The following is a 20,609-nucleotide window of genomic DNA, read 5'->3' on the forward strand; positions in this document are numbered from 1 at the left end:
GAACATTCATACATTTGTATGCACATACGAACATTCGTGTGCACATACGAACATTTGTATGCACATTCATACATTCGTATGCACATACGAACATTCATACATTTGTATGCACATACGAACATTTGTACGTACATACGAACATTTGTACGAACATTTGTATGCATACGAACATTTGTATGCACATACGAACATTTGTATGCACATTCGAACATTTGTATGCACATACGAACATTCATACATTTGTATGCACATTCATACATTTGTATGCACATTCATACATTCGTATGCACATACGAACATTCGTATGCACATACGAACATTTGTATGCACATACGAACATTCATACATTTGTATGCACATACGAACATTCATACATTCGTATGCACATTCATACATTCGTATGCACATACGAACATTCATACATTCGTATGCACATTCATACATTCGTATGCACATACGAACATTCGTACGCACATACGAACATTCGTACGCACATACGAACATTCGTACGCACATACGAACATTCGTACGCACATACGAACATTCGTACGCACATTCATACATTCGTACGCACATTCATACATTCGTATGCACATTCATACATTCGTATGCACATACGAACATTCATACATTTGTATACACATTCATACATTTGTATGCACATTCATACATTTGTACGCACATACGAACATTTGTACGCACATACGAACATTTGTACGCACATACGAACATTCGTACGCACATACGAACATTCATACATTTGTACGCACATACGAACATTTGTACGCACATACGAACATTCATACATTTGTATGCACATACGAACATTTGTACGCACATACCAACATTTGTACGCACATACGAACATTCGTACGCACATACGAACATTCGTACGCACATACGAACATTCGTACGCACATACGAACATTCGTACGCACATACGAACATTCGTACGCACATACGAACATTCGTACGCACATTCATACATTCGTACGCACATTCATACATTCGTATGCACATTCATACATTCGTATGCACATACGAACATTCATACATTTGTATACACATTCATACATTTGTATGCACATTCATACATTTGTATGCACATACGAACATTCATACATTTGTATGCACATTCATACATTTGTATGCACATACGAACATTCATACATTTGTATGCATTCATACATTTGTATGCACATTCATACATTTGTATGCACATTCATACATTTGTATGCACATTCATACATTTGTATGCACATACGAACATTCGTATGCACATACGAACATTCATACATTTGTATGCACATACGAACATTCATACATTTGTATGCACATACGAACATTCATACATTTGTATGCACATACGAACATTTGTACGCACATACGAACATTTGTATGCATACGAACATTTGTATGCACATACGAACATTCGAACATTTGTATGCACATACGAACATTTGTATGCACATTCGAACATTTGTATGCACATTCATACATTCGTATGCACATACGAACATTCATACATTTGTATGCACATTCATACATTCGTATGCACATACGAACATTCATACATTTGTATGCACATACGAACATTCGTATGCACATACGAACATTTGTATGCACATTCATACATTCGTATGCACATACGAACATTCGTACGCACATACGAACATTCGTACGCACATTCATACATTCGTATGCACATTCATACATTCGTATGCACATACGAACATTCATACATTTGTATACACATTCATACATTTGTATGCACATTCATACATTTGTATGCACATACGAACATTCATACATTTGTATGCACATTCATACATTTGTATGCACATACGAACATTCATACATTTGTATGCATTCATACATTTGTATGCACATTCATACATTTGTATGCACATTCATACATTTGTATGCACATACGAACATTCGTATGCACATACGAACATTCATACATTTGTATGCACATACGAACATTCATACATTTGTATGCACATACGAACATTTGTACGCACATACGAACATTTGTATGCATACGAACATTTGTATGCACATACGAACATTCGAACATTTGTATGCACATACGAACATTTGTATGCACATTCGAACATTTGTATGCACATTCATACATTCGTATGCACATACGAACATTCATACATTTGTATGCACATTCATACATTCGTATGCACATACGAACATTCATACATTTGTATGCACATACGAACATTCGTATGCACATACGAACATTTGTATGCACATTCATACATTCGTATGCACATACGAACATTCATACATTTGTATGCACATACGAACATTTGTACGTACATACGAACATTTGTACGAACATTTGTATGCATACGAACATTTGTATGCACATACGAACATTTGTATGCACATTCGAACATTTGTATGCACATACGAACATTCATACATTTGTATGCACATTCATACATTTGTATGCACATTCATACATTCGTATGCACATACGAACATTCGTATGCACATACGAACATTTGTATGCACATACGAACATTCATACATTTGTATGCACATACGAACATTCATACATTCGTATGCACATTCATACATTCGTATGCACATACGAACATTCATACATTTGTATGCACATACGAACATTCATACATTCGTATGCACATTCATACATTCGTATGCACATACGAACATTTGTATGCACATTCATACATTTGTATGCACATACGAACATTCATACATTTGTACGCACATACGAACATTTGTATGCACATTCATACATTTGTATGCACATACGAACATTCATACATTTGTATGCACATACGAACATTCATACATTCGTATGCACATTCATACATTCGTATGCACATACGAACATTCGTATGCACATACGAACATTTGTATGCACATTCATACATTTGTATGCACATACGAACATTCATACATTTGTACGCACATACGAACATTTGTACGCACATACGAACATTCATACATTTGTATGCACATACGAACATTTGTACGCACATACGAACATTTGTATGCACATTCATACATTTGTATGCACATACGAACATTCATACATTTGTACGCACATACGAACATTTGTACGCACATACGAACATTCATACATTTGTATGCACATACGAACATTTGTACGCACATACGAACATTTGTATGCATACGAACATTTGTATGCACATACGAACATTTGAACATTTGTATGCACATACGAACATTTGTATGCACATTCGAACATTTGTATGCACATTCATACATTCGTATGCACATACGAACATTCGAACATTTGTATGCACATACGAACATTTGTATGCACATTCATACATTTGTATGCACATTCATACATTTGTATGCACATTCATACATTCGTATGCACATACGAACATTCAACATTTGTATGCACATTCATACATTCGTATGCACATACGAACATTCGTATGCACATACGAACATTTGTATGCACATTCATACATTTGTATGCACATACGAACATTCATACATTTGTATGCACATACGAACATTCATACATTTGTATGCACATACGAACAATCATACATTTGTATGCACATACGAACATTTATACATTTGTATGCACATACGAACATTCATACATCCGTATGCACATTCATACATTCGTATGCACATACGAACATTCGTATGCACATACGAACATTTGTATGCACATTCATACATTTGTATGCACATACGAACATTCATACATTTGTATGCATTCATACATTTGTATGCACATTCATACATTTGTATGCACATTCATACATTTGTATGCACATTCGAACATTCGTATGCACATTCATACATTCGTATGCACATTCATACATTCGTATGCACATACGAACATTCGTATGCACATACGAACATTTGTATGCACATACGAACATTCATACATTTGTATGCACATACGAACATTCGTATGCACATACGAACATTCGTATGCACATACGAACATTCGTATGCACATACGAACATTTGTATGCACATAAGAACATTCATACATTTGTATGCACATACGAACATTTGTATGCACATTCATACATTCGTATGCACATACGAACATTCATACATTTGTATGCACATACGAACATTTGTACGTACATACGAACATTTGTACGAACATTTGTATGCATACGAACATTTGTATGCACATACGAACATTTGTATGCACATTCGAACATTTGTATGCACATTCGAACATTTGTATGCACATACGAACATTCATACATTTGTATGCACATTCATACATTCGTATGCACATACGAACATTCATACATTTGTATGCACATACGAACATTTGTACGTACATACGAACATTTGTACGAACATTTGTATGCATACGAACATTTGTATGCACATACGAACATTTGTATGCACATTCGAACATTTGTATGCACATTCGAACATTTGTATGCACATACGAACATTCATACATTTGTATGCACATTCATACATTCGTATGCACATACGAACATTCGTATGCACATACGAACATTCGTATGCACATACGAACATTCATACATTTGTATGCACATTCATACATTTGTATGCACATTCATACATTCGTATGCACATACGAACATTCATATGCACATACGAACATTTGTATGCACATACGAACATTCATACATTTGTATGCACATACGAACATTCATACATTCGTATGCACATTCATACATTCGTATGCACATACGAACATTCATACATTCGTATGCACATTCATACATTCGTATGCACATACGAACATTCGTACGCACATACGAACATTCGTACGCACATACGAACATTCGTACGCACATACGAACATTCGTACGCACATACGAACATTCGTACGCACATTCATACATTCGTACGCACATTCATACATTCGTATGCACATTCATACATTCGTATGCACATACGAACATTCATACATTTGTATACACATTCATACATTTGTATGCACATTCATACATTTGTACGCACATACGAACATTTGTACGCACATACGAACATTTGTACGCACATACGAACATTCGTACGCACATACGAACATTCATACATTTGTACGCACATACGAACATTTGTACGCACATACGAACATTCATACATTTGTATGCACATACGAACATTTGTACGCACATACCAACATTTGTACGCACATACGAACATTCGTACGCACATACGAACATTCGTACGCACATACGAACATTCGTACGCACATACGAACATTCGTACGCACATACGAACATTCGTACGCACATTCATACATTCGTACGCACATTCATACATTCGTATGCACATTCATACATTCGTATGCACATACGAACATTCATACATTTGTATACACATTCATACATTTGTATGCACATTCATACATTTGTATGCACATACGAACATTCATACATTTGTATGCACATTCATACATTTGTATGCACATACGAACATTCATACATTTGTATGCATTCATACATTTGTATGCACATTCATACATTTGTATGCACATTCATACATTTGTATGCACATTCATACATTTGTATGCACATACGAACATTCGTATGCACATACGAACATTCATACATTTGTATGCACATACGAACATTCATACATTTGTATGCACATACGAACATTCATACATTTGTATGCACATACGAACATTTGTACGCACATACGAACATTTGTATGCATACGAACATTTGTATGCACATACGAACATTCGAACATTTGTATGCACATACGAACATTTGTATGCACATTCGAACATTTGTATGCACATTCATACATTCGTATGCACATACGAACATTCATACATTTGTATGCACATTCATACATTCGTATGCACATACGAACATTCATACATTTGTATGCACATACGAACATTCGTATGCACATACGAACATTTGTATGCACATTCATACATTCGTATGCACATACGAACATTCGTACGCACATACGAACATTCGTACGCACATTCATACATTCGTATGCACATTCATACATTCGTATGCACATACGAACATTCATACATTTGTATACACATTCATACATTTGTATGCACATACGAACATTCATACATTTGTATGCATTCATACATTTGTATGCACATTCATACATTTGTATGCACATTCATACATTTGTATGCACATACGAACATTCGTATGCACATACGAACATTCATACATTTGTATGCACATACGAACATTCATACATTTGTATGCACATACGAACATTTGTACGCACATACGAACATTTGTATGCATACGAACATTTGTATGCACATACGAACATTCGAACATTTGTATGCACATACGAACATTTGTATGCACATTCGAACATTTGTATGCACATTCATACATTCGTATGCACATACGAACATTCATACATTTGTATGCACATTCATACATTCGTATGCACATACGAACATTCATACATTTGTATGCACATACGAACATTCGTATGCACATACGAACATTTGTATGCACATTCATACATTCGTATGCACATACGAACATTCATACATTTGTATGCACATACGAACATTTGTACGTACATACGAACATTTGTACGAACATTTGTATGCATACGAACATTTGTATGCACATACGAACATTTGTATGCACATTCGAACATTTGTATGCACATACGAACATTCATACATTTGTATGCACATTCATACATTTGTATGCACATTCATACATTCGTATGCACATACGAACATTCGTATGCACATACGAACATTTGTATGCACATACGAACATTCATACATTTGTATGCACATACGAACATTCATACATTCGTATGCACATTCATACATTCGTATGCACATACGAACATTCATACATTTGTATGCACATACGAACATTCATACATTCGTATGCACATTCATACATTCGTATGCACATACGAACATTTGTATGCACATTCATACATTTGTATGCACATACGAACATTCATACATTTGTATGCACATACGAACATTCATACATTCGTATGCACATTCATACATTCGTATGCACATACGAACATTCGTATGCACATACGAACATTTGTATGCACATTCATACATTTGTATGCACATACGAACATTCATACATTTGTACGCACATACGAACATTTGTACGCACATACGAACATTCATACATTTGTATGCACATACGAACATTTGTACGCACATACGAACATTTGTATGCATACGAACATTTGTATGCACATACGAACATTTGAACATTTGTATGCACATACGAACATTTGTATGCACATTCGAACATTTGTATGCACATTCATACATTCGTATGCACATACGAACATTCGAACATTTGTATGCACATACGAACATTTGTATGCACATTCATACATTTGTATGCACATTCATACATTTGTATGCACATTCATACATTCGTATGCACATACGAACATTCAACATTTGTATGCACATTCATACATTCGTATGCACATACGAACATTCGTATGCACATACGAACATTTGTATGCACATTCATACATTTGTATGCACATACGAACATTCATACATTTGTATGCACATACGAACATTCATACATTTGTATGCACATACGAACATTCATACATTTGTATGCACATACGAACATTTATACATTTGTATGCACATACGAACATTCATACATCCGTATGCACATTCATACATTCGTATGCACATACGAACATTCGTATGCACATACGAACATTTGTATGCACATTCATACATTTGTATGCACATACGAACATTCATACATTTGTATGCATTCATACATTTGTATGCACATTCATACATTTGTATGCACATTCATACATTTGTATGCACATTCGAACATTCGTATGCACATTCATACATTCGTATGCACATTCATACATTCGTATGCACATACGAACATTCGTATGCACATACGAACATTTGTATGCACATACGAACATTCATACATTTGTATGCACATACGAACATTCGTATGCACATACGAACATTCGTATGCACATACGAACATTCGTATGCACATACGAACATTTGTATGCACATAAGAACATTCATACATTTGTATGCACATACGAACATTTGTATGCACATTCATACATTCGTATGCACATACGAACATTCATACATTTGTATGCACATACGAACATTTGTACGTACATACGAACATTTGTACGAACATTTGTATGCATACGAACATTTGTATGCACATACGAACATTTGTATGCACATTCGAACATTTGTATGCACATTCGAACATTTGTATGCACATACGAACATTCATACATTTGTATGCACATTCATACATTCGTATGCACATACGAACATTCATACATTTGTATGCACATACGAACATTTGTACGTACATACGAACATTTGTACGAACATTTGTATGCATACGAACATTTGTATGCACATACAAACATTTGTATGCACATTCGAACATTTGTATGCACATTCGAACATTTGTATGCACATACGAACATTCATACATTTGTATGCACATTCATACATTCGTATGCACATACGAACATTCGTATGCACATACGAACATTCGTATGCACATACGAACATTCATACATTTGTATGCACATTCATACATTCGTATGCACATACGAACATTCGTATGCACATACGAACATTTGTATGCACATACGAACATTCATACATTTGTATGCACATACGAACATTCATACATTCGTATGCACATTCATACATTCGTATGCACATACGAACATTCATACATTCGTATGCACATTCATACATTCGTATGCACATACGAACATTCGTACGCACATACGAACATTCGTACGCACATACGAACATTCGTACGCACATACGAACATTCGTACGCACATACGAACATTCGTACGCACATTCATACATTCGTACGCACATTCATACATTCGTATGCACATTCATACATTCGTATGCACATACGAACATTCATACATTTGTATACACATTCATACATTTGTATGCACATTCATACATTTGTACGCACATACGAACATTTGTACGCACATACGAACATTTGTACGCACATACGAACATTCGTACGCACATACGAACATTCATACATTTGTACGCACATACGAACATTTGTACGCACATACGAACATTCATACATTTGTATGCACATACGAACATTTGTACGCACATACCAACATTTGTACGCACATACGAACATTCGTACGCACATACGAACATTCGTACGCACATACGAACATTCGTACGCACATACGAACATTCGTACGCACATACGAACATTCGTACGCACATACGAACATTCGTACGCACATTCATACATTCGTACGCACATTCATACATTCGTATGCACATTCATACATTCGTATGCACATACGAACATTCATACATTTGTATACACATTCATACATTTGTATGCACATTCATACATTTGTATGCACATACGAACATTCATACATTTGTATGCACATTCATACATTTGTATGCACATACGAACATTCATACATTTGTATGCATTCATACATTTGTATGCACATTCATACATTTGTATGCACATTCATACATTTGTATGCACATTCATACATTTGTATGCACATACGAACATTCGTATGCACATACGAACATTCATACATTTGTATGCACATACGAACATTCATACATTTGTATGCACATACGAACATTCATACATTTGTATGCACATACGAACATTTGTACGCACATACGAACATTTGTATGCATACGAACATTTGTATGCACATACGAACATTCGAACATTTGTATGCACATACGAACATTTGTATGCACATTCGAACATTTGTATGCACATTCATACATTCGTATGCACATACGAACATTCATACATTTGTATGCACATTCATACATTCGTATGCACATACGAACATTCATACATTTGTATGCACATACGAACATTCGTATGCACATACGAACATTTGTATGCACATTCATACATTCGTATGCACATACGAACATTCGTACGCACATACGAACATTCGTACGCACATTCATACATTCGTATGCACATTCATACATTCGTATGCACATACGAACATTCATACATTTGTATACACATTCATACATTTGTATGCACATACGAACATTCATACATTTGTATGCATTCATACATTTGTATGCACATTCATACATTTGTATGCACATTCATACATTTGTATGCACATACGAACATTCGTATGCACATACGAACATTCATACATTTGTATGCACATACGAACATTCATACATTTGTATGCACATACGAACATTTGTACGCACATACGAACATTTGTATGCATACGAACATTTGTATGCACATACGAACATTCGAACATTTGTATGCACATACGAACATTTGTATGCACATTCGAACATTTGTATGCACATTCATACATTCGTATGCACATACGAACATTCATACATTTGTATGCACATTCATACATTCGTATGCACATACGAACATTCATACATTTGTATGCACATACGAACATTCGTATGCACATACGAACATTTGTATGCACATTCATACATTCGTATGCACATACGAACATTCATACATTTGTATGCACATACGAACATTTGTACGTACATACGAACATTTGTACGAACATTTGTATGCATACGAACATTTGTATGCACATACGAACATTTGTATGCACATTCGAACATTTGTATGCACATACGAACATTCATACATTTGTATGCACATTCATACATTTGTATGCACATTCATACATTCGTATGCACATACGAACATTCGTATGCACATACGAACATTTGTATGCACATACGAACATTCATACATTTGTATGCACATACGAACATTCATACATTCGTATGCACATTCATACATTCGTATGCACATACGAACATTCATACATTTGTATGCACATACGAACATTCATACATTCGTATGCACATTCATACATTCGTATGCACATACGAACATTTGTATGCACATTCATACATTTGTATGCACATACGAACATTCATACATTTGTACGCACATACGAACATTTGTATGCACATTCATACATTTGTATGCACATACGAACATTCATACATTTGTATGCACATACGAACATTCATACATTCGTATGCACATTCATACATTCGTATGCACATACGAACATTCGTATGCACATACGAACATTTGTATGCACATTCATACATTTGTATGCACATACGAACATTCATACATTTGTACGCACATACGAACATTTGTACGCACATACGAACATTCATACATTTGTATGCACATACGAACATTTGTACGCACATACGAACATTTGTATGCATACGAACATTTGTATGCACATACGAACATTTGAACATTTGTATGCACATACGAACATTTGTATGCACATTCGAACATTTGTATGCACATTCATACATTCGTATGCACATACGAACATTCGAACATTTGTATGCACATACGAACATTTGTATGCACATTCATACATTTGTATGCACATTCATACATTTGTATGCACATTCATACATTCGTATGCACATACGAACATTCAACATTTGTATGCACATTCATACATTCGTATGCACATACGAACATTCGTATGCACATACGAACATTTGTATGCACATTCATACATTTGTATGCACATACGAACATTCATACATTTGTATGCACATACGAACATTCATACATTTGTATGCACATACGAACATTCATACATTTGTATGCACATACGAACATTTATACATTTGTATGCACATACGAACATTCATACATCCGTATGCACATTCATACATTCGTATGCACATACGAACATTCGTATGCACATACGAACATTTGTATGCACATTCATACATTTGTATGCACATACGAACATTCATACATTTGTATGCATTCATACATTTGTATGCACATTCATACATTTGTATGCACATTCATACATTTGTATGCACATTCGAACATTCGTATGCACATTCATACATTCGTATGCACATTCATACATTCGTATGCACATACGAACATTCGTATGCACATACGAACATTTGTATGCACATACGAACATTCATACATTTGTATGCACATACGAACATTCGTATGCACATACGAACATTCGTATGCACATACGAACATTCGTATGCACATACGAACATTCGTATGCACATACGAACATTTGTTTGCACATAAGAACATTCATACATTTGTATGCACATACGAACATTTGTATGCACATTCATACATTCGTATGCACATACGAACATTCATACATTTGTATGCACATACGAACATTTGTACGTACATACGAACATTTGTACGAACATTTGTATGCATACGAACATTTGTATGCACATACGAACATTTGTATGCACATTCGAACATTTGTATGCACATTCGAACATTTGTATGCACATACGAACATTCATACATTTGTATGCACATTCATACATTCGTATGCACATACGAACATTCATACATTTGTATGCACATACGAACATTTGTACGTACATACGAACATTTGTACGAACATTTGTATGCATACGAACATTTGTATGCACATACGAACATTTGTATGCACATTCGAACATTTGTATGCACATTCGAACATTTGTATGCACATACGAACATTCATACATTTGTATGCACATTCATACATTCGTATGCACATACGAACATTCATACATTTGTATGCACATACGAACATTTGTACGTACATACGAACATTTGTACGAACATTTGTATGCATACGAACATTTGTATGCACATACGAACATTTGTATGCACATTCGAACATTTGTATGCACATTCGAACATTTGTATGCACATACGAACATTCATACATTTGTATGCACATTCATACATTCGTATGCACATACGAACATTCGTATGCACATACGAACATTCGTATGCACATACGAACATTCATACATTTGTATGCACATACGAACATTTGTACGCACATACGAACATTCATACATTTGTATGCACATACGAACATTTGTATGCATACGAACATTTGTATGCACATACGAACATTTGAACATTTGTATGCACATACGAACATTTGTATGCACATTCGAACATTTGTATGCACATTCATACATTCGTATGCACATACGAACATTCGAACATTTGTATGCACATACGAACATTTGTATGCACATTCATACATTTGTATGCACATTCATACATTTGTATGCACATTCATACATTTGTATGCACATTCATACATTCGTATGCACATACGAACATTCAACATTTGTATGCACATTCATACATTCGTATGCACATACGAACATTCATACATTTGTATGCACATACGAACATTCATACATTTGTATGCACATACGAACATTTATACATTTGTATGCACATACGAACATTCGTATGCACATACGAACATTTGTATGCACATTCATACATTCGTATGCACATACGAACATTCGTATGCACATACGAACATTTGTATGCACATTCATACATTTGTATGCACATACGAACATTCATACATTTGTATGCATTCATACATTTGTATGCACATTCATACATTTGTATGCACATTCATACATTCGTATGCACATTCATACATTCGTATGCACATACGAACATTCGTATGCACATACGAACATTTGTATGCACATACGAACATTCGTATGCACATACGAACATTTGTATGCACATTCATACATTTGTATGCACATACGAACATTCGTATGCACATTCATACATTCGTATGCACATACGAACATTCGTATGCACATACGAACATTTGTATGCACATTCATACATTTGTATGCACATACGAACATTCATACATTTGTATGCATTCATACATTTGTATGCACATTCATACATTTGTATGCACATTCATACATTTGTATGCACATTCATACATTTGTATGCACATTCGAACATTCGTATGCACATTCATACACTCGTATGCACATTCATACATTCGTATGCACATACGAACATTCGTATGCACATACGAACATTTGTATGCACATACGAACATTCATACATTTGTATGCATTCATACATTTGTATGCACATTCATACATTTGTATGCACATTCATACATTTGTATGCACATTCGAACATTCGTATGCACATTCATACATTCGTATGCACATTCATACATTCGTATGCACATACGAACATTCGTATGCACATACGAACATTTGTATGCACATACGAACATTCATACATTTGTATGCACATACGAACATTCGTATGCACATACGAACATTCGTATGCACATACGAACATTCGTATGCACATACGAACATTTGTATGCACATAAGAACATTCATACATTTGTATGCACATACGAACATTCATACATTTGTATGCACATACAAACATTTGTATGCACATACGAACATTCGAACATTTGTATGCACATACGAACATTTGTATGCACATTCGAACATTCGTATGCACATACGAACATTCATACATAAGAACATTCATACATTTGTATGCACATACGAACATTCATACATTTGTATGCACATACGAACATTTGTATGCACATACGAACATTCGAACATTTGTATGCACATACGAACATTCATACATTTGTATGCACATACGAACATTTGTATGCACATACAAACATTCGAACATTTGCATGCACATTCGAACATTTGTATGCACATACGAACATTTGTATGCACATACGAACATTCGAACATTTGTATGCACATACGAACATTCATACATTTGTATGCACATACGAACATTTGTATGCACATACAAACATTCGAACATTTGTATGCACATTCGAACATTTGTATGCACATTCGAACATTTGTATGCACATACGAACATTCATACATTTGTATGCACATACGAACATTCATACATTTGTATGCACATACGAACATTCATACATTGGTATGCACATACGAACAGTGTTCGAATTATCCACCGGGCTTCGGGGGGGTCGGACTTTTTGCAGATCAATTGATGCCGTCAAACCCCCCCCCAAAAAAAAATCATGATATGCAAACACAACAATACGTTATCATTTGCAAACTGTTGTTATAATATTAGTCTGATTTGTTAGTTTCATTTAACAAATCACGGGAAACCTCCACCTTGACACCTTAATTCCACGCGCTCGCATCTCAAACATCATTTTAACGGGCATCAACACCCTGCATCTCAGTGCTGCCGATGTTTTGGACTATGCGCGAGCTGCCTGCGAACATGCGAAACGCCCGCTGGTGGTACAGTCCATTGAAGGGGTGTTCCAAAACGCATTTGATTTGGTTATTCATAGTACACATTGAAAAATACTAAGTAATAAGACATTTTCAACACCTGATTTTAATAATAGATCAATTTTTTCAGTACCCCCCAAAAGTGTAATTTAGTCCCATTTGGGGGGTATCAAGTCTCAATCGGGGGGGGTCAGACCCCCCCGGTACCCCCCGTAATTCGAACACTGCATACGAACATTCATACATTGGTATGCACATACGAACATTCATACATTTGTATGCACATACGAACATTCATACGCACATACATACATTGGCATGCACATACGAACATTCATACATTTGTATGCACCTACGAACATTCATACGCACATACATACATTGGCATGCACATACGAACATTCATACATTTGTATGCACATATGAACATAAATACGTTGGTATGCACATACGAACATTCATATATTGGTATGCACATACGAACATTCATACATTTGTATGCACATACGAACATTCATACATTGGTATGCACATACGAACATTCATACATTGGTATGCACATACGAACATTCATACGTTGGTATGCACATACGAACATTCATACATTGGTATGCACATACGAACATTCATACATTGGTATGCACATACGAACATTCATACATTGGTATGCACATACGAACATTCATACATTGGTATGCACATACGAATACGAACATTCATACATTGGTATGCACATACGAACATTCATACATTGGTATGCACACACGAACGTACATACCATCATAGGTATGCACTAATATCTTGCTGGGATCCCCCCGTTGCCATGTCAACCCAGCAGAATTCAGTGCATATTCTGACGTCAAACCAAAGACTAATGGCTCACAGTATGATGTTACAAGCCAAGTTTTCTGTTTCTTCAGTCAACACAAAGCTGTTAGTCTGAGTTAGTGAAAATCTTCCCCCCTGGGAGGTGTTTTACAGTTTTTTTCAGTTTCAGTTTTTTCAGTGCCCAAAGGAAACCCTGTGGTTTTTAAAATACTGTGTTCTTGTGTACTGGTTCTCAGCCTGCTGAAGCCTCTCAGTGTTTTTAATAAAACCTGAATGCATTTAAGACCATACTGATGCAAACCAGAGAAATGACTAGAACAAAACGGGGTATGTGTATTTCTGTGTGTACATGGGCTAATTTGAAAAAAATAATTTAAATCAGTGATAACCCTTGTGTCTGTACCTCTCATCTTGTCCACGGTGATGAGGATATCACTCAGAGCGTACATCAGGGCTCTGTCCTCCATCGGGCTTCCTTCCTTCAGACTCAGCTTCTTTCTTTCTGCTTTTCGACGGTTCTTCGATGACCTCCTGCAAAGCGGAGCATTAGACCTCTAACATGCATGAATATCTATCAGTTTATGTGTGTGTCGGTCTTACGAGGAGATGCGGGAGTTACTCTGGGAGTATTTGGAGCCGGTCATCACACTGCTCGCCTCGGAGAAAAGCTCTGCATCAGGACAGTCCGGACCATCTTCATCTGATGAGAAAGACAGAAGCTTACTGCAATACTTGGAGATGAAAAACGAACACTGCAGGAATGCATGTGTCGCCATATCTATGGCACAATATTGTCTCTGTGTGGCCCTGTGATGGATCCAGGGTGTGCCCCGCCTCTCGTTCCAACGAAAGCTGGACCATAAATTGGATTAAGGGGGTATAGAAAATGGATGGATGTACATACATACATAGGTATGCACACACGAACATTCATAGGTATGCACACACGAACATTCATCGGTACGTACACACGAACATTCATCGGTACGTACACACGAACATTCATACATACATACATAGGTACGCAAACACGAACATTCATAGGTATGCATACGCAAACAATACATTCATCGGTACGCACACACGAACATACATAGGTATGTATGACTTTTTAAATTGGATTAAGGGGGTATAGAAAATGGATGGATGTACACATGACTTATTCTCACCAAGCATGTCCAGCCTGGCTTTCTCCTTCTGCTCACGAACTACAGCCAGCCGGCTCCTGTGCCTGGTGAATGTCGCCACCTGAGTTTCCAGGAAGACGGTCTGACTGTTGGCGGCTGAAAGAAGACAAAAGTGCAAGCACTTTAATCACAAAACAACAAGTCTTTGAATGATTCCTCGTTTCATTCAGCTTTTAGGAAACGCTCTTCCATAGTAACTTAACTTAACGTAGCACCATTTACTCACACGGCTGAATCATTCTTACCATCTAACAGTGCAGGTTTCAGGTTGGTCTCAGTGATATCCTGCCTCTTGTGAATGTAAATCTAAAATAATAAAATTAATGCAGTTATAATAAACTACAGGAAGATGAGAAGTGTTTTAAAAAGAAGAAAGGGTTTGTTTGTTTGTTTACTGACCAATCTGAGTGCTTCCTCCCAGACTGCACCAGTGATCAGAGCCAAGATGGCTTCCTCACAGTCCTGTTGGCAACGTAAAAATACATGAATTTAGTTGTCAAAGCAACAATCTGATCCACCAGAAGTGATTTTGATGAATTGTTCGTCTCACTTTGGCGTACTGGTCCAACAGCAGAGCAGCTTCTGAGAAGCGCCGCTGTTCAGTCAGCTTCTCTGTAAGCGAGGGGAAAAGAAATAATCAGAGAGACTCCATGCAACGACCTGCTGGTGGGATCCTTCCGGATAACTATCCACCTGTATTTTCTGCCTGTCAATCCGACTACCCGTTGTCATGGTTACCTGCCAGGTCTCTGGCCAGCAGAGATAGCTGGTCGGGCGGCAGTGGTATCTGCTGTGCCACGCAGATGGCGTTTCTCCAGCTGGAGCTGCTGGTGAACGCCTGCAGCGCTCTCACTGGCTCTCCACATCGCCATAGCAACAGGCCAGCCTGCTCTGCTTGTTGCTGTTCCACCAGGTGTTCGGCATAAGCACAGCTGAGAAACTGGGAGCCAAAAGGCAGAAAGCAGGGAAGGTGAAAGTCAGGCTTCCGTGTTTAAATGCTGATATGCGATCTCTGACTGACACGGCACTCGTTTCCTCTTCAAAGGAGCCCCAGGGACCATCAGAACTACTGTGCATGTGAAAAATGCATGGCTGTGTCCGAAACCACATACTTCTCCTACTTCTCATACTAACTTTTTGAGTTAGTATGCAAGTTTGAGTAAGCGAGAAGTTCCCGGATGCATACTAGATTCTCCTAAATGTTGGGTATGCATCATGAGGTTACTACTCATACTCAAACTACCCAAGATGCAACGTAACGTAACGTCACCGATCGTCATTTCCTGTCAAAACGGCAGTTTCAAGCTAGCTACAACGAGGGTAGCTTCACTTCCTGTTTACAAAACAAAAGCACCAATTGTATGGTGCTTTTCTTTGGCTTTCCTTATGATAAAAGGCAACGGGTATTTTATTTTGTGAAAATAACCAGAAGTGCGTTGCTCACTGCGGCTAGCTTTAGTAGCGCCGAATTCGTGGGAACAAAATTGTAAATAGCCGGTATTCAGGTTTTCAACACGTTGGGGATCTAAACGACTACTTTCTCTCCTAACAATGTTTCAAATGTTGCTAAAGTTTACAGAGTTTACAGCTTAAGGGAAATCAGCTTCAGGGCGGCTGATTTCGGCTCAGGCAGGAGCGAAATGCATTGTGGGTAAACGCTCTGCATATTGTCTGACCAATGAGTATGTAGTATGCAGTATGCAGTATGTAGTATGTAGTATGTAGTATATAGTATGTAGTATATAGTATGTAGTATGCAGTATGTAGTATGCAGTATGTAGTATGCAGTATGCAGTATGTAGTATGTAGTATGTAGTATGTAGTATATAGTATGTAGTATGCAGTATGTAGTATGCAGTATGTAGTATGCAGTATGTAGTATGCGGTTTCAAACACAGCCCACGATTCAGTTTACACATTTTTACCTTGTACTGATGGCTTTCTGCTGCATACAGTTTCAGAGCTTCCCCGTAGAGCTTCTGCTCCTTCACCAGCTGCAGAGCTTCAGGAAAATGTTCCTCTCCTGAGCACAGCAAACACAGATCCAAACTAAGCCCATCTGTACAGGACGTTAGCGCCCGCCGCTCTCAGCAGATGTGACAGGGAAGCTGACAGAATCACTCAGACTGACCACACTTGCTGAGATGGATCAAGGCCTTCTTGTAGCGTTTCAGGTGTTTGTCGATGGTGTAACGTTGGTAGTTGGGCTCCAGGCTCTTCAGCATGTTTAAGAAAGGGAGATACTCTTTGGGGTCCTGCAGAGAAATACACTAATTCACCATCAGATTACAGCACATATATTCATTTTTCATCGATTACTTCTATTGTAAAAGGAAGCGAGAAGCAATCCTGGTGTTTTTACACATAGAATACAAAACTATGTAAAAACTAAGCGATGCAGTAAGCGTCCCATTTCTTCCTCAACGTGCACCGGGTGCATGTTATGATTTGGTCAGCGGTAAACATCCTGGACCTGCTCTGATATCTACATCATTAGAAATTTCTGATACAACTTCATCTGTCAAACTTTTCATTTCGCAAACCTTTAACAACAAAGCTACAAATACCAAACCTCTAAAAGTAATAAATGAGAAAGCTCATTACGTAGCAGAGGTCCTCCATCCCAGCTGAGTGTCTGATAAGGTTTGGGAGCTTTTAACGGTCAATTCAGTTATGAAAAGTTTTTTTTATCAGAACTATAATATTTCAAAACAAATGGTAAAAAATAACAGCTTAGTATTTACTGTTATGTGGTGGTACAGAGTCCATGTACAGAGTGGTACATATTTTTTTTATTTTATTATTATATTTATTATTATTTTACTTTTACTATTTACTTTTATTATTATTATTTTATTATTATTATTTTTTACTCATTCTCTTTTTTTCCCCTCAGAACTAGAATATTTCAAAACAAACGGGAAAAAAATAAAAGCTTAGTATTTCCTTTTATGTGGTGGTACAGAATCAGACCGTCTCAACCATAGACATAATATACGCAGACGCCTCATAGACTGACGCTGCCTGTTGGAGCTGACGTTTCAGCGCGGCCGCCATCTTGGATGGGTCTCCAATGCCTCCACATTGCATTTATTTCCACTGAGGAAGGTGTTTATCCCCAACTACAATAACCATAACTCCCAGAGTCTTTATGTCTCTGGTCTGAACTCCACACAGAAACATTTTTCTGCCGTAAAGCAAAGCAGAACACGGCAGCAGCTTGAAGCTGGGGGCCGAATGTCCGCGGTGTGGAGGGATTTTAAAGGGGACGACAAAAACGTTGCGATTGCAAACTGTGAGATGGGCAAACTTGGGATTTCATGAGGTGGAAAGGACATCGCTAACATCCCTGATGAGAACAGGAACAGGCTCACACCTGACTGGTTTACTTTAGAACACTGGGGCAC

The 20,609-nt window shown here is 36.9% G+C and overlaps 1 protein-coding gene across 1 annotated transcript in view; it reads right to left on the bottom strand.

The window, feature by feature from the left end:
• The window catches only part of elp1 (elongator acetyltransferase complex subunit 1), a 49,924-nt gene that overhangs the window by 10,201 nt on the left and 19,114 nt on the right, over window positions 1–20,609 (bottom strand). Inside the window, exons 25-33 of the mRNA XM_075482001.1 lie at window positions 19,334–19,457; window positions 19,128–19,225; window positions 17,941–18,142; window positions 17,753–17,814; window positions 17,602–17,664; window positions 17,448–17,508; window positions 17,185–17,298; window positions 16,616–16,715; window positions 16,419–16,546 (exon numbers count right to left, since the gene is read on the bottom strand). Coding sequence (XP_075338116.1) covers window positions 16,419–16,546; window positions 16,616–16,715; window positions 17,185–17,298; window positions 17,448–17,508; window positions 17,602–17,664; window positions 17,753–17,814; window positions 17,941–18,142; window positions 19,128–19,225; window positions 19,334–19,457 — 952 coding nt within the window. The remainder of the gene's footprint in view (window positions 1–16,418; window positions 16,547–16,615; window positions 16,716–17,184; window positions 17,299–17,447; window positions 17,509–17,601; window positions 17,665–17,752; window positions 17,815–17,940; window positions 18,143–19,127; window positions 19,226–19,333; window positions 19,458–20,609) is intronic.

Source organism: Odontesthes bonariensis, chromosome 13 (genome assembly GCF_027942865.1).
Source record: "Odontesthes bonariensis isolate fOdoBon6 chromosome 13, fOdoBon6.hap1, whole genome shotgun sequence".
In the NCBI taxonomy this organism is placed as follows: Eukaryota; Metazoa; Chordata; class Actinopteri; order Atheriniformes; family Atherinopsidae; genus Odontesthes; species Odontesthes bonariensis.